The sequence below is a fragment of the Gastrolobium bilobum genome, unplaced genomic scaffold (assembly GCF_033153095.1).
Source record: "Gastrolobium bilobum isolate Gb01-03AN ecotype WA unplaced genomic scaffold, APGP_CSIRO_Gbil_v1 utg3921, whole genome shotgun sequence".
Taxonomy (NCBI): domain Eukaryota; kingdom Viridiplantae; phylum Streptophyta; class Magnoliopsida; order Fabales; family Fabaceae; genus Gastrolobium; species Gastrolobium bilobum.
The window spans coordinates 182,672-206,298 of NW_026897006.1; the positions used below are offsets into that span (position 1 = coordinate 182,672).

At 28.9% G+C, this 23,627-nt stretch overlaps 1 protein-coding gene across 1 annotated transcript; it reads right to left on the reverse strand.

Annotated features, from left to right (window-relative positions):
- Positions 1 to 15,106: 15,106 nt before the first annotated feature.
- On the reverse strand, positions 15,107 to 16,144 carry LOC133303320 (ethylene-responsive transcription factor CRF6-like). The gene has a single exon (XM_061503211.1). It carries the CDS (start codon positions 16,142 to 16,144, stop codon positions 15,107 to 15,109), a length of 1,038 nt encoding a protein of 345 aa, XP_061359195.1.
- Positions 16,145 to 23,627: the final 7,483 nt, after the last annotated feature.

Below are 23,627 nucleotides of genomic sequence, written 5' to 3' on the forward strand. Positions count from 1 at the left end.
TTTACAACAAAAATTAATTTTTCAGTAGTTATATATTTTAAGAGAGACTTTCATCTGCGCATCAACAAAAAAAAATTTCTAGTGACATCTACATATGTTATACATCCAAATTTGTATTGAAACATATTGTATACAATGCACTTTAGTAATTTTGTGGATAAATATAAATAAAAAGTTTTTTTTGTAACGGTAGTAGTTAAAGAAAATCAATTATTTTACTTTCAAATATATAACATACTAAGAGCAGTTGTTCAATACTGGTATTAAGATGATTTTTCCATCATTACTTTTAGTTTTCCACTATAATTATTGTATTTTGTATTTACTCCCGGTGAAAAATCTTTATTTGATGACATCATTTAATAATAAATTTAGTAAAGGTAGTAAGTACATTTTTACTTATATTAAAATTTTGTTTATTTTATTAAAAAAATTAATTATAAAAAATTTATAATTTGTATAAAATATGTTAAGAAAGTATTCAAAATTCATTTGTTAATATTGAATATGATAAAAAATTACGAAATTAAAATTTTGGATGGCCCGCAGGCTGGCTCTAACCAATAGAGCTTTTGGACCATGCAGGTCTTGATTATTGAGGTTCATTTGACTCTGCGGGCTTTTTGGCCCTCACACGGGATAAGGCCAAATAAGACGGGCTGGCTCATTTTGACATCTCTAAGCGTAATCTTTTCGAATCTTTGAAAATTTAAAAACTTCAAATTTATTATTAATTATGGAAATTTAATTATTGATATTTTGGCTGTTTGTGCAAAAATAAATAAATCATTCCATCATTCCTTTTTATACAAATTAAATAAGGAAACAAAAAATAATAACCATATTCTTTTTTTTTAAATTAACAAAGATTTTGAAATATGATTCTCATTTATAAGATGATATTTTGATACCTCTACAAATTCAAAAATATTAAATTTACTATTAATCATAAAACTTTGGTTATTGATTAATTTGTTCATATTTGCCAAAAACAATTCAATCCACTAGATTTTTTTAGCAAATAAGGAAAGAAAATAATCTGTAATTATATTATTATTTTTTAATTTTTAGCCTTGTAGGAATTTCGAAATCTCTCAAAATACAAAACTATAAAATTTATTATTAATAATACTGTTTTTGAAAAACTGAATTCGTTCAATTCTATTATGTGAAATAAGGAAAGAAAAATAAAAAAATTTAATCATATTGTCATTAATAACAATAAATTTAAATATTTTGAATTCAAAGGAATTTTAAATTTTTACCATATTGATTCTTTTTTCTTTATTTGTGGGTTTAATTTTTTGTACCAATGAGAAAATAATCATTAATGAAAATGTCAATATTACTATATTAGTAATAAATTTCACAATTGAAAATTATATATTCTTTTGTTTTAAATATTATGTAATTTAATAAATTTAATAATAATTTCCAATCTATATCAACTTTAATTTAATATTAATTTAATGCCAATTCGATTACATCACATGTAGAGTTCGACTTTTTTTTTTTTTTTTTTTGGTAAACGAGTTCGACTTTAAGGTGAGGCTCATTCATCAATTTTAGTTAAATAAAAATAGATTGATATATAATTTTAAAAATATAAAAAATTAGTAAATTATTTACGTTTCATTTGGGAAAAGAGGGACATTTTGATTAATAAATCAATGTCTAATGCCAAGGAAATAGAAAATTAATATTACCTCTTCTGGCTTTTTGACCCTTATGCCCCTTAATTAATAATTAATTACCAAATTGCCCCTCATTCAAAACTATTTCGAAAATTTACCCTTCCCAACAAACATAACACCAATCTACCCCTGGCATTAGACATTGATAACAACAAACATAACAACAAATAGAAAATTAATATTACCTCTTCTCGTTCAATGCCTCTTCAAATCTCTATGGACACCGTTTCAAGTAACCGCAGGATTTCAAAGCATTGCTCATAACCGTCACTTTGTTTTAGGGAATTGCTACCCTTGCATCATATGAATTGAAGGTGAATTGTTAGATATTTTTTTAGTTGTTAATTTTATAGGTAAAATTATTTTATAAATCTCTACAAATTTTAAATAATGTTTTATATTTTAATTTTTTTAATGAGATTCATATACTTTTTATAAGCTTTATTAAAAGAAGTAGGATATTCTTACTACCAAATGTTTTTACTATATATCAACTTACTACCAACTAGGGTTGTGCGTGGGTCAGGTCGGGTCAGGTTTTTGTCCGACTCGACCCAACTTGATTTTTATAGATCAGGTATTTTGACCCGGCCCGCTTTAATTTGATCCAAGTCAGGTCTGACTTGGTTTGGATTTTGTTGAACTAGTTCAGAAATGGATTGGATCTGACCTGACTTGATTTCTGAAGAGGGTCTGACTTGGTTTCTGAAGTGAGTCAAATATGACCTGACCCGTTTTTGACTTGGTTTCCTCACAAAATTTCGTCGAAATTTCTACATAGCAAATATGAGAATTTCGTCATAAAATTATTTTTTCGTACAAATACTTTTTGTCGAAAAGCAACAAAATTTTTTCTCTAATGAAATTTTTTACAAAAATAAATTTTCTATCGAAATTTAGTTTCCGTCAAAAGTTCTGACGAAAATGATTTCTTCCATCAAATGTTTTAAACAAAAAAAAATTCTATCAAAATTTTTGACGGAATGTTTTTCGTTCAAAATTTCGACGGGAATGTGTTTTGACGAAAATTTCAACGGAAATTGTTTCGAGAAAAATGTTTCATTCGAAACTTTCGACGAAATTTAGATTCTCTAAAGAATATATTTTTTTGTAAAATATTTTGACGAAATTTAGATTCCGTAAAAAAATTTAACAAAAAAAAATTCCGATATTTAATTTTTTATGGAAATATTTTTCGTAAAAAATTTTGACGTAACTGTTTTACGTTAAAACTTTTCTTTTAATGTAATTGTGATTTTCTTTTTTTTTCACATAATGGGTATGAGTCAAGTTTTGGATCAATGTGTAAATATTAAAACAAGTCAGGTCTAAAACTGACCTAAATAAAAGTGGGTCAGTATTTAAACCAGTTCAAAAAATATAGGTATTTATGGGTTAGGTCAAGCTCGGGTCAAGGGCAGGACAAGTGAACCAGTTTTTTTGCACACCCCTACTATCAACCTAATATAATTATGTACTACCGTTAATACATCAAAAGTTTTTTTTTTCCTCTTTAGAAATTTTTCAAAGATTGTCTGCTGAAAAGAGGGATCCAACGGCTGAAAAGTGGTAATAGATTGGGGAAGGATATACTTACCACAAAAAATGTTTACCACATTTACAACCAACCTAATCACCTTTGATTTTCATCAATCTAACGGTTATACTTTATTGAAAATTATTGGATCGCACTTATTAATTAATTCTTAATTCCCAATAAATCCAATAAAGTTTAACCGTTAGATTGATGAAAATCAACGATGATTAGGTTGGTTGTAAATGTGATAAATTTTTTTGATAATAAGTATATTCTACCCCAATAAATTGATAATAAAAACATTTGTTAATAAGAATATCCTATCTTTTAATAAAGAATTAGCTCTTTCCTAACTTATTGAAACCTTAGTTAAATGATAGGGTCTTTGATGGAATTTCACCCCATAGACAGATACTGAGAAAAAGTTCAAAATCTGTGGCTGCACCAAAAGGTGTTCACAAAAGCACCAATTACATGCTTGCATTATCAATTTGGTTTAGACACTACTGAACACCACCTTTTAGAACAAAGGCATGCAAGTTGGTCTTACTTGAATATCATTCTTTCACAGTCTCTGCTCTCTGCAATTCTTGCACCCCAATCCATTTTCTGGCAAGAATGTTGACCCAACATAGAAATACCACTCTCCCAATAGTAGATTCAACAAGCACAATGTCATTTCATTAGTAAGGAAATTTGGCATTTTCTAAGAATTTAAAAAAAAAAAAAAAATTAAAGCCAAGCTACTTACTAGAGTTCTAGGACCCTCCACTCTTAGTTTATCCTTCCCAAGATATGTTTTTTGTTCTGAAGAAAATTTAAAATTTTATGGTTTCTAGAGCCTTGGACAGAACACACATTCAGAACTTTTTCCTAGTGTCAACATCTGTGGATCCAAATGATTCATTGATAGTACACAACTTTTATTTTCGAGGTTGGTTTAGTTCAATCTCATTCACATAATAGACTTTTTATACCCTTGTGGTTTGCTAACTACCTTTCATACTTTGTCTTTTAAAAAGATCAAGCACATGGAATTCTTTGAGAAAAGGGTCACATTCATAATGGCCAGGGTGATTCCTTTTTCATTGTTAACTGCCACCAACCATTGAAATATTTTTAACGTACTTGAGAAAGTGACCTTAACATAGCCTAGCTAATAGTGATACCAAAACATTCTCTTGCCTAATGAAAATTTTACTTGTTTACTTCTACATAACACAAATATTGGATTTAGAAAAAAAGATCTTACAACTATAAATTACAAAAAAAAAAAAAAAAAAAAATCCCATATCTAAAAGTATGAGTAGAAGAGTTCAAGATGCAGTATGTGTGGCTGTGAAGTGCCTAAGGTTGTTATCCATTGAACAACAGGTATGGAATCAATTTCAAACTCAGTAAATAGTTAGCAGCTTTTTGAGCCCTGTGCCTAATGTAATGTCAATGCCTTGAGAAAAAAATCCCAACAAACCATAAAATTTGAAGCTAAGAACACTAAAAATTGTCAAGTTACTACTTTCTTCTCACAAAGATACAATTTTTGTGAAGAAACTAGAGTCATAAATTCACATGTACCAAAGTATCTCAAAGAGGAGGATAAAATACTCACTTAGGAACATAAGAAGAATTACATTTGAAGAGTAGCCGTAAAAGAAATCCAACCCAATTGACTACAACTCAATTCTCTGTCTCCTAACATTATTAACTAATGTTCTTAGAAATAATTATCTACATCCCATTTACATGATTTAAAATCCTCATCAAGAACTAAAGAAGCATCAACACCATCGTAATTAGAAAACAACGGAAGAAGAGATTCATAACATGAATCCAAAAACATAAAGTCGTCATAAAAGCAAGGTTCTTTAGACCATTCTTCTACAGGTTCAATAGGCTTAAACATGAGCAGAGGAAGGTGAAGATAAATCATTAAATCCTTTACCCAAATCATCATCACCATGTGCAAGAATCATTCCATCATCACCACCAACATTAAATCAACGGATATAGCTTCTTCAACATCACATGCTTTTTCATTCATGGACATTGATTCCTTTGATGAAGGTTTGATGATATTGGTGATAGCATGAGCACCTCTAAATTGAATATCTCTGAATTGAATATTAGCTCTATCGTAAACCATTGCAGCCTCTTCAACAGTGTCAAAAGTCCCTGGCCACACTCTAGTTCGGCTATTAGGATCTCTTATCTCCCCCATGGCCTATGACGAACGTCACAAACCTTTTGATTGGTTTGAATATTTCTATGATCTTGGTTATGCCTTTTTTTTTTTTTTGTTATTATTTCACACCTGAACATCCAACACTATCATCGTCATGTCGTTTATTGTTCCGCATTTTGGGAAATGAAAGGCCTCGAATTCTGATCTCATCCCGTAATTTCTTTACCTTTGGGCGCTGAATAAACCTTTGTACACTGAGCAGTGAGCATTCTAATTGTCTCTCTCAATAAAATAAGATTTTTATTTTCCACCCAACTAATTCATTGAAGCCTTGTTAAGCCTCACTTCTCGGAAGATTATTTTTCCTATTTTCAAGTTAGAATTCGAGACCTATAATTAAGATAAACAAGGTCATTATGGCTTGAACCAAAAGTTATTAATAGAAATAATTTTTACTTTGAGATTTTCCATCCCAAAATTCAGAAGTAGAAAATTTACCTCTACCCTTTTATTCATTATGTAGAAATAATTTAAGTTAACTCATATTGTATTACAATTTTAATTTCATGCTGCTTTTGTCTACTATTTCTATTTTAATGACAAAATAACATTTTTAAGTTAAATTATGCTTTTTGGTAAAGTCAAATCTATTCTTATTACTTTTTTAGATGATTGATAATTAAATTATTAAATTATAAATAATTGATGGACTTATGTAATAGTTAAATTTTGTTCACACGGTTAGGAGAGAAAAATGTATTTAAAGTTGATTGATCAAATTGCCCTTCTTTTAAAATTAATCGAATTTATTCGTACATTCTAAATCATACATCAATTTATGTTTTTAAACCAAAGTTGACCGAATGAGTCTATATTAAAGTCAAAATTTATGTACGATGTAACTCTATTTCTTGCTCGAAATTTACTTGAATAAATGAAATATTTATTTCAGTAAATGACTTGTAAACATTGTACAAAAGCATTAGATTTGTCAAATATGCATTAAATTAACATTAAATTAAAAATGGTTATTAAATTTACTAAGTCAAATAATATTCAAAACTGAATAATTCTCAATTGTATAGCGTAAATTGGGTTAAAGTCTGTGGGTCAGCCCGCAAAGCATTATATTTGACACTAACCTATTCGGACTTTTTTATGATCATATGGCCTCTTTTAGCTCTAACTCTCAAAGCACTATAATTTAGCGGGCTGGGTTAGGACTGACCCGCGGGCCAAACTTTTTCTTTAACCAAAATTTTCATTATATAAAAAATTAAAAATTATATAAATTTAAATACTTATAAATATAAAATTGTTGTGAATTTGATGGAGAATATAAGAGAAAGTGAAATATGAAAGAAAGGAAAATGAAGTGTATAAAAAAAATAAAAGAAAGAATAAAATAAGAATAAGTATGAGCAAAGAGTCCCGTATAGGGACCTATTTTAGATGCATTTTTAAACATGGAAGTCATGAAAAAATAAGGAGTCACATGTTATGAATTATGTGAAAAGTCATTCATAATTCATGTGAAAGGTTATTCATAATCCATGTGAAAGATTATCCATAATCCATATGAAAAGTCATCCATAATCCATGTGAAAGGTCATCCATAATATTTTACAATATCCCTTTGAATTAGAGGTGTTCATCAACCAATCCAAACCGATTCAAACCGCGGTAACCGAATCGAAAAATCGATAACCGAATAAACCGAAAATCGAAAAACCGAAAATAAAAAAAAAAACTTCAAATTTTAATTGGATTGGATCGGTTTTCAGATTGGTAGATGAAAACCGATCCAATATATTAATTTCCTTCTACCTAGTTGGGTCTTTTCCCAATCATAGCCCAAAAATTTCTAAACCTAAGACCCATTAACCCATCAACTAAACCCCAGAAAAAATCTAGTCACATCTTATCAACAAAATTTCATCTATGTAGAGATTCATATCTTATTTTTCAAAAAAAAAAAAACTATATTATCGTTTTCTGATGCTTTTGTACTTAAAAAAAATAAAATTACAAAGCCAATATATACAAAAGATGTTATTTGCACAATAATCATGAAACAATTTTTAGGATTTTCAAAAAATCGAAAATCGATCCAATCCAAACCGAAAAAATTGGATTTGAAAAAAATCCAAACCGAATGGATGATTACATGATCAAACCGAAGGAATTAGATCGGATGTATTTTTGCTTCCAAAACTGATCCAGCCCAGACCGCGAACACCCCTACTTTGAATGTATTCTACAATTCAACACATCATTAGTGTGATGATTATAGAATATACCAAAGGTCATGAAAAACAAAATGGTCACGTGTTATGAACTATGTGAAAGTTCATCCATAATATTTTACAACAAAAATTAATTTTTCAGTAGTGATATATTTTAACAGAGATTTTCATCTGCGCATCAATAAAAATAAAATTTTCTATTGACTTATAAGCATGGTATACATCTAAATTTGTATTGAAACATATTGTATACAATGCACTTTAATAATTTTGTGGATAATAACAACTAAAAAGTTTGTTGTAACGATAGTAGTTAAAAAATCAATTATTTTACTTTCAAATATATAACATACTAAGAGCAGTTATTCAATACTTGTATTAAGATAATTTTTTATCATTACTTTTAGTTTTCCACTATAATTGTTGTATTTACTCCCGGTGAAAATTTCTTTATTTGATGGCATCATTTAATAATGAATTTAGTAAAAGTAGTAACAAAATTTTCACTTATATTAAAATTTTGTTTATATTTTCACTTGTACATGTATGTACAAATCTTATTTTATTAAAGGAAAAATTTCAAAAACCTCCTACAAGTTTCTTCAAAATCACTTATCCCATCCCCTAAATTTTTAATCATTTAGCTCCCTCCTTAAATTTTTTTTATCATTTACCCCCCTAATTTGATTTTCCATCCAAAATTTTGTAATAGAGTTAAATTTTTAAAAAAATACCAAAACCACCCTTAATAAATAAAAAAGAAAAACATAAAAAGTGTAATGGCTCTTACACAACTATCAGCACATAGAACTAGAGAACCAGACATTGCTCGGTGAAATTCTGTTTGTGTAATATCCTACAGTCAAATTTTAGGCTATAATAATGCTTTCTTTTTTGGGATTGAAATCAGGATCTCTTTATTAATTCATCTGATTTTCTTAAATAAATAAATACAAAGTTTCTTCTGAGTTTTCTACTTCTATTTGGCAAAAAAATTAATTTAATGCTTTTTAATAAAATAATTACGCATTTATTACAGTTTTAAGAATAATTACGGATTTACTGCACAATGTGATGCCCCTTTTGAGCACCCTATATATTCCCCTTCCACCCTTACAACTCTTCACACCTCTTCTCTCACCTTATATCTCTTCTCTACCAAAATTTCTAACATCATACATACATAATCCTTCATCTTTAATTAAGTATTTGAATTTTATTTCTTATTCTATTTAAGAATGAGTTCAAATCCTAATTCTGTTCGTGTTGTGTTATATTACAATGGTGGGAAGTTAGAAGGTCGACAAGGTATCATGTTTGAAGATGAAAAAAGGCAGACATGTATCCAACGCAACGCAACCATTGTCCATTGGCGAACTGCATAAGAGAAATCGACAGAAGTTAAGTCTTCAAGGCAACCAATGTATCACTCAGATCACGACAAAGTTATGGCAATGTGATAAATACATTAGTTTGCAAGTGGTTGACGATGAAGACGTGGAGATGACAATGGAAGAATTTTTCAACCAGTCAAGGAGAGATTTTCTGGAGTTGTATGTCGACATCGCCGCAGCGGAGAATGTTCCATTACCGGTGAGGTCAGTTGATTTAAATTCTCCCCGTCTTCCATCAACGTCTGCCGCTCATGCGTGGAGCATACCAGCATCCATAATGTGTGCCAGGCTCTGTATGAGGAGGAAGGGGTGGAGCAATGGGTGGGAATCGTATCCATGCCCAAATCTGAAGAAGAATAACCGGTCTAAGAATGAGATGCGGAGGTCACGTAAATGATGAAACTCATTGGCCAGTGGAACTGCGCCAAAAACAGCAGCACAAACAGCGGGCCAATCCTCATTTGTAGATCCGGTAACGACAATACTATCAGTAGGCAATCCCAATATGCCGGCCACATCCTGTAAGGTGATAGTCATCTCACCTTGCGTCATGTGGAAATTATGCGTCTCTAGTCTCCACCTCTCGACCAGAGCACTAATTAATGGGGCATCGATCTGAAATAAATTATACAATTATCACGTCTTAACGAATGGTATTGAATAATTACATAAATACAACACGCCGTAAATTGCATACCTGGATATGTCGCATCCGGGCAACATGGATAAATCCAGCCTGACTGAGGTAGTATGTGACCACCTCTGGAATAGCCCCGGTAGGTGGCCCCCCGTGGTTTCCCACGCCTTGTCTTCAGTCTCCTCACATGCTCCGTATTCCACACTTGTTGTGAAATATGGGCACTCTGCGTCCTCTTACGAAGGACGTCCCATCTATAAGGCCCATGTATGATGTACATGCTAGGATCGGTAGGCTCTGCATCCTATGCAAAACCTGAAGATGATGATGAATCAGCCATGACCCTAAACTATATAATACAAAACAACAATGAAATTAATCACATGTAACAACACATTTTATGTACAAATTAATTAAGCAATGCCCTAATTTATTATCAAAAAAATTAAGCACAAACCCTACGTTTTTACTAGAATCGAAATTAATGAAATATTATTAATACGTAGTACAGTCATTTATTTATAATTAAATAATAATAAAACATCGGACACAAATTAAATCATACTGACATAATACTTAACCCTAAGTCACTAATAACTTCATAAATATGTACTAATCATCACACCTAACTGACTACAAAATTATCAGTACACTCCCGGATTAATGACATCATACAAAATTTACGAAGTCACTATCACTATTTTCTAAATCACTATCATAAAATAACAACATAAATATGTATTAATAATCATAACTACGTAACAAAAAAATTACTAAATCGTTACAACATTCATAGCATGGTACAAAATTTCTAAGTGACTATCCTAATGTTTGAAGTCTCTAATATACGATAAATCCTAACATGTTTGCAAGGTAGCACTGTAATTTAAATGTATATATAGCAGGTATTACGAACTTACCTAAGTTGGCAGAGCTTCGCTACGAAAATTTTCGCGTTCGGTCATAAGCACAAACCGTGGTTAGAGAGAGGTGAAATAGTGAGAAGTGAAATGGTAAAAAAAGGGGTATATATAGGGCACACATGAGATGCCATTGGGGCGTCTTCCCTTAGGGTGAGACGCCTCAATCAGGCATCACATTCTGCAATAAATGTGTTATTATTCCCAAAACTACAATAAATGCGTAATTATTTAATTAAAAAGTATTATTTTAATTTTTTTTTGCCGCTTCTATTTCATTTCACCTTTGAACATCTGATACTAAAATCCTAAAATCTAAATATGTACTCCCCAATTACAAACTAGTTCTTTGATAAATATACATTGAGCATGTTATTCATTCATTTATTTCATAATAGGAGCAGAAGCGCCATTTTAGCTGGGGTGATGCTTATAACACTATTCTTTATATATTACATACATTTACTGTTAAACTGAATGAGGCTTTTAGATGAAGAAAGATGTGATCACGGTTATTAACTTAATTTTCAATTTTGAGCATCCACTTTATACTTTTGACATTATCATCATATTCTTGAGAAATGCTTAAGTAGGCACAACTTTTCGGTAATCATCGTATGGTTTCCAAGAATAAAGTATAACTTGGACTTGGAAAGATTCACATGAACTTGGAGCTCTAAAAGATTCAAAATGCCCAACACTTTTTAAAGATTCACCGGTAATGTCTTATTCTCCAATTTTATGTGCAAATAGATACGTAAGAGCCGTTACATTTTTTGTTTTTTTTTTGTTTTTTTTATTAAGGGTAGTTTTGATATTTTTTTAAAAATTTAACTCTTAACAAAATTTTGAATGGAAAATCAAATTTGGATCCTCTTCTTTTTAAGTTAGAAGCTATAAAGCTAAAGCTAAAAAAACGAGCTTAAAAAAAGAAGCTAAAAGCTGTTTGGTAATCACATAAAAGTTTTAGCTTAAAAGTTAATTAAAAGCATATATTTCAAGAAATTTATCTTTCTCTATCTTTATAACTCTTTATTTTTAAAAAAAAATACACAATTCAAGAAAAACAGGTAAGAGCTTAAAAAAAAGCTTCTCATAGGAGCTTTTAATTTTCAGCTTTTTTCTTCATTATAAAAAAAGAGCTTTTCATTATAAGAGCTTTTTTCAAAACCTGTTTGGCCTAGCTTATACTTATAAGTAGCTTCTAGCTTAAAAAAAGAGAGGATCCAAACAGGCACTAAGTAGGAGGTTAAATGATTAAAATTTTTGGGGAAGACGGTAAATGATTTTGAGAAAATTTATAGGGTTTTTTTTTTTAAGTTTTCCCTTTACTAAAAAATTAAATTATAAAATTTTTATAATTTGTATAAAATAATCTAAGAAAGTGTTAAAAATGCATTTGTTAAAATATTTTTTAATGTATTGAATATGATAAAAAAATTGTGAAATTATAATTTTGAATGGCCTACGAGCTGACCCTAACCAACAAGGCTTTTGGCCTGTGCGGACCTTGATTATTGAAGTTCATTTGGCCCTGTAGGCTTTTTGGCCCTAACCCACACAGGCTAGGGCCAAATGGGACCGGCTGACTCATTTTGACAGATCTAAGCGTAATCTTTTCTAATCTTTGAAAATTTCAAAACTTCAAATTTATTATTAATTATGGAAATTTAATTATTGATATTTTCGCTATTTGTCCAAAAAAAAAATGAATCCATCATTCCTTTTTATACAAATTAAATAAGGAAACAAAAAATAACAGCCATATTTTTTTTTTTTTAAATTAACAAAGATTTTGAAATATGATTCTCATTTATAAGATGATATTTTGATACCCCTACAAATTCAAAAATATAAAATTTACTATTAATAATAAAACTTTGATTAATGATTAATTTGTTCATATTTGCCAAAAAAATTTCAATCCACTCGAATTTTTTAGCAAATAAGGAAAGAAAATAATCTATAATTATATTATTATTTTTGAATTTGTAGCCTCGTAGGGATTTCGAAATCTCTCAAAATACAAAAATATCAAATTTATTATTAATAACTACTGGTTTTGAAAAACTCAATTTGTTCAATTCTATTATGGGAAAATAAGGAAAGAAAAATAAAAAACATTTAAACATATTGTCATTAATAACAATAAATTTAAATATTTTGAATTCAAAGGCATTTTAAAATTTTACCATATTGATTCTTTTTTCTTTATTTGTGGGTTTAATTTTTTGAACCAATGAGAAAATAATGTCAATATTACTATATTAGTAATAAATTTCACAATTGAAAATTATTTATTATTTTTTTTAAATATTATATAATTAAATAAATTTGATAATAATTCCCAATTTATACCAATTTTAATTTAATATTAATTTAATGCCAATTCGATCAAATCACATGTAGAGTTCGACTTTAAGGTGAGGCTCATTCATCAATTTTAGTTAAATAAAAATAGATTGATATGTATTTTTAAAAATATAAAAAAATTAGTAAATTATTTATATTTCATTTGGGGAAAGAGGGACGTTTTGATTAATAAACCAGTGTCTAGTGCCAAGGAAATAGAAAATTAATATTTCCTCTTCTCGTTCAATGCCTCTTCAAATCTCTATGGGCACCGTTTCAAGTAACCGCAGGATTTCAAAGCATTGCTCATAACCGTCACTTTTTTTTAGGGAATTGCTACACTTGCATCATATGAATTGAAGGTGAATTGTTAGATATTTGTTTAGTTGTTTTTTTTTTTTTTGAGTTACTCAACCCTAATTATTTCTTTGAGACGAGTTGGCTCCCTCCGGTATCCCCACGAGCTTCGACTCTTTGAGCCGACTATGAGACTAATCCGGAATGCGGAGGAACAGTGATGGCTAAAGGTTCAACCCCCTCCCAAGAATGCATTCAGCGGGAATCGAATATTTGTTTAGTTGTTAATTTTATAGGTAAAATTATTTTATAAATCTCTACAATTTTTAAATATTTTTTTATATTTTAACTCTTTTAATGAGATTCATATACTTTTATAAGCTTAAAAGAAGTAGGATATTCTTACTACCAAATGTTCCTATCATTAACTTACTATCAATATAATATAACTGCACTACAGGTGATACATCAAAAGTTTTTTTTTTTTTTCAGAGATTATCTCTGCTGAAAAGTTGAATCCATGGATTGAGGGTAGATTGATAATAAAAATATTTGGTAATAAGAATTTCTATATCTTAATAAAAAATAGCTCTTTCCTAACTAATTGAAACCTTAGTTAAATGATAGGGTTTTTTGTTGGAATTTCACCCCATGGACAGATACTGAGAAAAAGTTCAAAATCTGTGGCTGCACCAAAAGGTGTTCACAAAAGCACCAAAAGGTGTTCACAAAAGCACCAATTACATGCTTGCATTATCAATTTGGTTTAGACACTACTTAACACCACCTTTTAGAACAAAGGCATGCAATTGGTCTTATTTGAATATCATTCTTTCACAGTCTTGCTCTCTGCACATCTTGCACCCCAATCCATTTTCTGGCAAGAATGTTGACCCAACATAGAAATACCACTCTTCGTCTCTTCCAATAGTAGATTCAACAAGCACAATGTCATTTCATTAGATTCAACAAGCACATGGAATTCTTTGAGAAAAGGATCACATTCATAATGGCCAAGGTGATTCCTTTTTCATTGCTAACTCCCACCAACCATTGAAATATTTTTAAGGTACTTGAGAAAGTGACCTTAACATAGCCTAGCTAATAATGATACCAAAACATTCTCTTGCCTAATGAAAATTTTAATAGTCAATGAAAATTTTACTTGTTTACTTCTACATAACACAAATATTGGATTTAGAAAAAAGATCTTACTACTATAAATTATAAAAAATAAAAAAATCCCATCTCTAAAAGTATGAGTAGCCAAGAGTTCAAGATGCAGTATGTGTGACTGTGAAGTGCCTAAGGTTGTTATCCATTGAACAACAAGTATGGACTCAATTTCAAACTCAGTAAATAGTTAGCAGCTTTTTGAGCCCTGTGCCTAATGTAATGTCAATGCCTTGAGAAAAAAATCCCAACAAACCATCAAAATTTGAAGCTAAGAACACTAAAAATGGTCAAGTTACTAATTTCTTCTCACAAGGATACATCTTTTTTTGAAGAAAGTAGAGTCATAAATTCACATGTACCAAAGTATCTCAAAGAGGATAAGAAGAATTACATTTGAATAGTAGCCGCAAAAGAAATCCAACCCAATTGACTACAACTCAATTCTATGTCTCCTAACAAATGGTCTTAGAAATAATTATCTACATCCCATTTACATGATCACAAAGATACATTTTTTTTTTTTTTTTAAGAAACTACATGCATAAATTCACATGTACCAAAGTATCTCAAGGAGGATAAAATACTCACTTAGGAACATAAGAAGCCGTACAAGAAATCCAACCCAATTGACTACAACTCAATTCTATGTCTCCTAACATTAACAAATGGTCTTAGAAATAATTATCTACATCCCATTCACAGGATTTAAAATCCTCATCAAGAACTAAAGAAGCATCAACACCATTGTAATTAGAAAATAAAAGAGGAAGAGATTCATAACATGAATCCAAAAACGTAAAGTCATCGTAAAAGCAAGGTTCTTCGGTTGTTGTTAACTCTTTAGACCATTCTTCTACAGGTATCCCTTCAGTCACAGGTTCAATAGGCTTAAACACAAGAACAGAGGAAGGTGAAGATAAATCATTAAACCCTTTACCCGAATCAGGTTCTTCAGTTGTTGTTAACTCTTTAGACCATTCTTCTACCGGTATCCCTTCAGTCACAGGTTCAATAGGCTTAAACACAAGAACAGAGGAAGGTGAAAATAAATCATTAAACCCTTTACCCGAATCGTCGTCGTCGTCGTCATCATCATCATCTTCATCATCTTCATGTGCAAGAATCATTCCATCATCACCACCAACATCACAATCAACGGATATAGCTTCTTCGTCATGACATGCTTCTTCATTCTTGGACATTGATTCCCTTGATGAAGGTTTGATGATATTGGTGATAGCATGAGCACCTCTAAATTTAATATTAGCTCTATCATAAACCATTGCAGCCTCTTCAGCAGTGTCAAAAGTACCCAACCACACTCTAGTTCGGCTATTAGGATCTCTTATCTCAGCAGAAAATCTTCCCCATGGCCTATGACGAACCCCACGAAACTTTTGATTGGTTTGAATATTTCTATGATCTTGGTTAGTCCTCTTATCTTGCTGTTTCACACCTGAACATCCAACACCATCATCGTCATCATGTCTTCTATTGTTCCGCATTTTGGGAAATGAAAAGCCTTGAATTCTGATCTCATTCACTAATTTCTTCACCTTTGGGCGCTGAATAAACCTTTCTTCTTCATCATCACTGGAAGAATCAGTGGCATTGTGATCCATCAATGAAACTCTAACCACTTTAGGTGTAGTACCCAAAAACCTTGGTTGCACAACCTTGGTGGTTACAATTTTTTGCTCACGGAACATAGCTTCTTCTTCTTTCTATGACAACAAGGTAGAGAGAGAGAGGAGCAGAGTTTTTTTTTTAAAGAGGATTAATTGAGTCTCATGCCAAAGAATCAGAGAATCCTGTTTTACAGTGTGATATTTTTCTTGTTCTAATATCACGCCGTGATCTTCTTCTTCTCCACTTTTTTTCATTTTTATTTTTCTAATATCATTGCATTAAATTTAATAAAATTTTCATTTCCTTGACTTTTAACAGAAGAAGTATTTGTCCTTTTAAATGACATAATTTATATCATTTCACTCTCACACACAGAGGTGAGACTCACATCTTTATATTTTTTTGTTCATTCTCTCTCATCCTTTATCTATCTCTTTCTCTCACTTAAAATGACACAACTTTACAACCTTTTAAATGATACACATTTTTCCCTTTGTTAATTTAAGGAAACAACCTGGGAATATCAAAAATCAAAGATAGAATCATGCAGAAAACCGTTATGTTTTGGACTAGTCCAACAAAACTGTTCTATTGTACACATGTATCTTAAATTGATATCATGTATTGTTTTAACGTTATTTATATTGTCATTATGTCAAGCATCGCAACCATTGATTTATATATTTTAACCGTTACAATTTTGATTTAAGAAATTCTTAAAACAGGAAACTTAAAATATCACTTTAATTATTGACAGCTAGAATCTTTTTTTTTTAATTATTTATATCAGAGCAATAGTCTCAAAAAGTTAATTAAGGTTAATATAAAAAAAATTAGAATAGACATAACATAATGGAGAAGGATATTGAAACAATCAAGTCGTGTTACTACCATGTTACTATCAATCAATCTCATCGTTAGATCGATTATGTTGATCCAACAGTTATATTTATTTCTATATTTGTATGGTTATGATTCCTTATATTTAAAGTAAAAGCATTAAATATGAAAAATCATAACCACACAAAGGTGAAAATAAATATAAAGTATTAAATTTGAGAAATCATGACCATACAAATATGGAAATAAATATAACCGTTAGATCAACATAATCGATCTAACGGTGAAATTGATTGGTAGTAACTTGGTAGTAACATCACTTGGTTGTTACAATATCATTCCCCTAACATAATTATATTAAAATAAATATATGAGAAGAACACAATCTCTGGACACATTTCATATCTTAACTATTAAATAAAATCCGAATAGATATTACCTAATCTTCCATCACGTAATAAATTATGTCTTTCAGTGCCTATAAAAATAAACTAACAAAAATTTGTAATTAAATAATAGTTATTATAGTTAATGTTTTTCTCTATATTAATTTGTTTTATTATCATAAATTATTAGTTTTCTCAATGAACATTTTAATTTTTAATCCTTCATTCATCCCCTTTTTTTTTTTTTTTTTTGATAACATTCATTCATCCCTTTTAACTTGCAAGTAGAGGTGTAAAATGACCAAGTGGCTATATGCTTGAACTCATTAAAAAAAAATTTAGAAATTACGTCACATGCCTATTTTAAAAGGCCAGACCTCTAAGCCTTTGGGATTGACTTGTATTTATTAATTAAATAATATAAGAATAAATGAAAATACTATAATACAAATGATTAAATTTTTTTAATATATAAATATAATTTTCTTAAAATATATTAAATAAATTCAAATTAATTCATTCAAATATGATAAACGTGAATCCAAATAATTTTATAAAATACAATTAAATATAAATTTGATTTTTAAATATCAGCATAAATTGAGTATCAATTGTATAATAAATATTTAATGTAAGAATGAAAATAAATTTTTATTTTTAAAATTCGAAAAAATATAGATATTATGAAAACAAATTGTTAAATTATTATTATTCTTATTATTATTATTATGACATGTGTGCGTATATAAATTTTCATTACGTACAAAATACATTTATATACGCACATATATAATCTATTAATTATATCTTAATATAATATATTCGTTACGTACAAAACACAATATTTTTATTCAAATTTATATTTATTTTATAATTAAAAGGATTTAATTTTATTACTTTTTATTTAGGTAATTTTGTAACATATTTGAAGGTCTGAATAATATAATGGAGATTATACTTCAATATTATTCCTTGTAATAATAAAATAACTTGAAATAATAATTTAATTTTGATTTAAAAATAATAAATGAATTACAAGTGGATGTAAGAAAAAATAATAAATATACCATGCTTTATAAAATAAAAAAATTTATGTTTCATAAAAACACCTAACAAACCCAAAAACCAAGAAATGAAAAACTTATAATAGGTATAAGAAAGGTGGTTGCATTCACATTAAATACTCATTTGCGGTGTAATGAATTATGTGTGGAAAAGCTGGACTAATTAGAAAAATTAACTAAAAATATTTTTAAATTAAATGATTTTTATAATAAATAATGTGGTTTTTTTTCCCATATAAACTTTTATAATGATTAATTATTGTCGGTTATTTTTTCATTAGCCACTTTCAATTTTTAATCCTCCCTTCATCCATTTTAATTTGTAGATACTAAAACGCCTAGGAACTTTCTTAAGTCATTATCTAATTTTTTTACTTTCATTTCCTTTTATGAATTTCAATTTAGAAGTCTGCTTTCATTTATATAGATAAATACAAAACATGCTTGGCCCCCAAGGAACTCTTTTTTGTTATTATTATGATTTTTATAATTTTATTTACTTTTTAAATTTTTTATTATAAAGTCAATACCATCTGTTCTATACTGCTATTGTCATGAAATAAACAATATATATATATATTAATGAGGATGTAATGTCAATAAGGATGAAAATAGATTAAATGTTTTATTAAATAATGTCTATAACCTCGTTTATTTTCAGCTTATTCTTTAACAAACAAGTCGGCCTTTTGAAATATATTTAATAAGGTAGATAAAGCTTATGTTTATGTCACTTGATTTTACATTATTCAAATTTTATAAAATTAATTATAAGTAAAAGTGAATTTGAAATTAAAGGGATTTATATTTAGATTTTATCTATTAAACGTAAAAGTTACATAAAATTACTTCTACATAGTCACATTTAGTTACATTTTTCCTTTGAAACAGAAATCAAACAGTTTTTAAAAACAAATTTACATATGATGAAATCTTATAAAAGAAAAAAAAAACGAAAGTACTTATAAAAGCTTATAACGTCGGTTAGGTCAATGAAATTTCTATTTTTCTTTTGCAAAATGGTGATGATGTCAACTTCTGAATAAATATTCGAAAAGTGTTGGAAAATAAGTGATTGTGACTTCACAATTTGTGGACCAGATCAATGAGCTGAAGTACTTTTCTGCGTGGCTTGGGGATCAAGCAAAAGCACGATAATTTTTTTACTTTTTTATAAAAAATATTTTATATTTTTTATATGCAAAAAGTGTTTTTCGTATTATATATGATATAGTTATTTCTTATAATTTATGATAAAATTATTTCTTAGAATTTAAAATAATATTATTTTGAAACTTAAGAAAGAAACACAAAGCATTTTGAAAATTTTATATAACATCGGTATCAATGACTTATTTATCCCAAACTAGTTAGGGTCCATAATAAATGAACCCTATAAAGGTATCGAAAGATTGAGAAAAAAATGATATAAATAAACTTTAAGTATATATGTGTGTGTACTTGCGTGCTTGAACCACCTCAATCTATGTTCTTTCATCTTTTTCGCCATCGGTACTCCTCCCACCTTTCTTTATATATCTTCATTTCTTATCTTATCCATTTTCGTATAATCACACATCCACCTTAACATCTTATTTTCGCTACTCTTATTTATGTTCATGTTGCTTAAGTACTGGCCAACCATTCAGCTCAATATAATTTTGCAGGGCATATTGCTGTTCTATAAAAAAAAAAAAATCGCTGAAGGGAAATTTTGTAGTCACACAAAAATTTAGATGCACTGCGCCGTTCATGCACTCTGCTCTAGTTCTATGATTTATATCCTCATTAATCTCTCCACTTTTTTGCAAAAAAGATCCCAGATATCTGAAAGCATCTTTCTTGAGTACCTATTATCCAAGCAAATGCACAGAATCTTGATATTATCAATAGATATTATATTAAAAATATAATTTTTTATTGCTGATAATATTTAAAATTTAAGAAAAAATATTGTCTACCTTAAAAAGGAAAAAATGTTATAAAATAATAGATAATTAGAAGTAGAAGAAAGTTCGAGATAATAGAGAAAGAATTTCTTATTGTATTGTGGTGTGTATATTACAAGCTTTTTACATGAACTCTCTATATAGGCTCTCAATCATCAAGAGTTGCAATGAAATAAATGACAAAATTTAATCCTCCTAATTGCACAAAATTAACCATAAGAGTTACATGATTTATTCTCACAAATCCATAAAAGTTACATATTTTGGTATTATTTCTTTAGGGTTTTGGACATCACGTTAATATTATTTATAACACTCTCCTTTGGATGTCCATTAAGACAATGTACCTTAACAAAACCTTATTGGGAAAAAATCAAATGGAAAATAACCCTAGTGAAGAAGAAAGAGTATATATTTCTAGTAATATGTATTGCAAGTTGCCTCGTTAAAAAGCTTATTAGGAAAACCTAATGGGACAAACCTTGGTGAAGGAAAAAAGGGTGAAACACATATTTTACTCACCGTGATGATAACATCATCTAATATCTCTGAGTTTGTGAATCTCAATCTCATGTATAAACGTCTCAAAACTTAAAGTAGGTGATGTCTTGGTATATTAATTTTTCAAATTATCTCTTGAACAAATTTATCGAATGCCATGAAATAATTGTGCTTCCACTTGTGAACAAAATCTTGTTTGGGGTCTAGTTTTGTGTGATCAGGTAAATATCATGTATTATTCCAATATCTCTGTATTGGCGAATAATTAAATCCTACTAATAGGCTTACAAATGAGAAAGAGAAGATGTAAGGATAAGGGGGAGAATATGTGAGGTTAAAAAGTCAAACATACACTTTATTAATATTTTCATAACTCTCATTTAATGTTCACCTTTTTATTATATTGGTTAAAAAAATACTTAAGGATGAGAAACCTAGTGTGAAAAAAGAAAAAATCATACATATCATCGATCATAATATTTTCCCTTAACTAAGTCATATAACTACTATTGAAGCTAATTAATATTTTCATCACGTTATATACATGAGTGCCACAATTGAATTGAGATATGACACTTAAGTGTAGATACAAAGTACATTTTGATGATAACAAAGAGTAAACAGCAAAAACATAATAACTTTGATCAAGAGCAAAATGCATCAACGATGTGTGAATATTGAAGATACATGGTTGAGCCACACAAGAAGAGTAATGAGATATAAGAATGGGAAGAACATGGATGAACTATGAAGAAATCTAGTCAATGGATGAAGAGCAACAAGAGAGAATAAGCGAAGCAAAATCAATATGAAAGGCAACAAACTATGGACAACCTTGAAGGAAAGCTTAATGTCACAAGCCATGGTAAAAGATGATCAAATCCAACAAAGCATCAAAGTATGCAAAACCATCAAGTCAACATTCAAGTTCAAGTGAAGATCAAGATCCAAGAATCAACGCAAGAAGCTAAGTCCTTGTTCCTATTAGATTATACTTTTAGGACTTAGATTCAATTGTAAAGAAATATGTTGAATTGCATTGCATGAGCTCAACATTGCATAATATCTCAAAATTGCATAACTTTTGTACAAATCATCTTGGCATACTTTTCTAACAAAGGAAAATAACCTACATATGCTAAATGTGACAATCGTTATTATAAGATTCAAGAATGTGCATGAAACGATTTTTTGAATCAAATTGATTTCCATTTGTGAAACTCATGCATAAAAGTCAATAAGATTTGGAAAATGGTTTCAACATGCTTTTACCATGTTTTGAATATGTTTTATCCTTATAATCATATTTTCAAGAGTCAATATGTTCCTATAATGTCAAAAATCATTAGAAAGTAAAACAAAGTGTAAAAAAAATGCATTTTTGATCATTTTACACTTGTTGTCAAGATAGGATTTTGAATCCCTCACAAAATGATTGGAATTTCTTGTTGCCAGAAGCAAGAATTCAAATCTCTTACGAAAAGGATTCAAATCCTTACTAACTAGTAAGCCTACAATGACTATAAACGGTTAATTTTAGGAAAAATCACTATAAATATGTTCCTTATGGCTCTAAACAAATTTGATCATCATTGTTACACATTTAAGGATACTTTGAGAACATTAGCATTATCTTGTACATATCTTTCAATATCTTCCAAGCATCAAAAATTGTTAAGCTTATATTGTGCAAATTCATATACATTGCATTTTCTGGTTTAATAAAATAATCAATTTCTTACTCTCTTTTTTCTAATATTTCATTTATATGGCTATATTATTATATATGTATAAGAAATTGGGTGGCTGTAATATTTTCCTTCTTGTTGAGTGAGATTATGCAATAAATGAGTGAGTGCATATTTCTTTGTTTTGAAATTTAACTAAGCTTTCCACATCCATGCCTTGTAGTTAAATTAATATTTTTTGAGTTGTGACCCATCAACTTAAACACATAATAAAAGTAATGCAATCATAACATATAATTTACATTATGCAATATGTCATTTTTGAAGCCTTAGTAGGTTATGCCAAGCCTTATATTTTAAAAACAAATTCGACCAAGTTTATAATTTAACTTGTATCAGACTAATAAGTCAAGCCATGTTTGAAATATTTTACATAGTTCTAACTTACTTAAACCAAAGTCTGGTTGACCTACTTTATTTACACCCTTAAATATGAGAGTGGTAAGGGATTATCTTCTTGAAGAGAAATGAGGTGATTTAAATGGTAATTTAGAGGTGTGTAAAAGAACCAATAAAATTGAACTGAACTGCATTTTAAAAAAAATGATTTTCAAAATCAGTTCTTGAACTAAACTGGTTTATGAACCAAACTGGTTTAAAAACCATGAACCGAAATGTTTTTTTTCTTCTCTTATTTCCTTTCTTTCTTTTTTTCTCTGTATTTTTCTTCATTATTTATTTTGTTCCTTCTTTTATCTTTATTTTTATTTCTTTAGTTTTTTATTTTTCTTTTTTCTCTTATGTATCTTCTCTCTTATTTTATTTTTTAATTATTAATTTCTTTTTTTAAATTTGTATTATCATTTATATTTTTTATTTTCCTCAATATTTCCATATTTTTCATTAGGATTCATAATTGGTTCAAAAATCAGTTTTAGGAATTTGCAAAAGAACCACAAAATAACACTACACTTAAAAAAATTAATTTTAAAAACCAGTTCTTGAATCTAAGCAATTTGTTTTTTTCTTCTTTTCATTTATTTTTCTTTTTTCCTCTATACTTCTCTTCTCTGACTTATTTTTTTATTGTTTTCTAGTTCAGAATAGGTTCGACCTGATCCTTAAACGATTGAAC

What these genes read in the sequence shown, in the direction of transcription:
- LOC133303320 (XM_061503211.1), bottom strand. Translation starts at nt 16,144, where the DNA reads ATGTTCCGTGAGCAAAAAATTGTAACCACCAAGGTTGTGCAACCAAGG.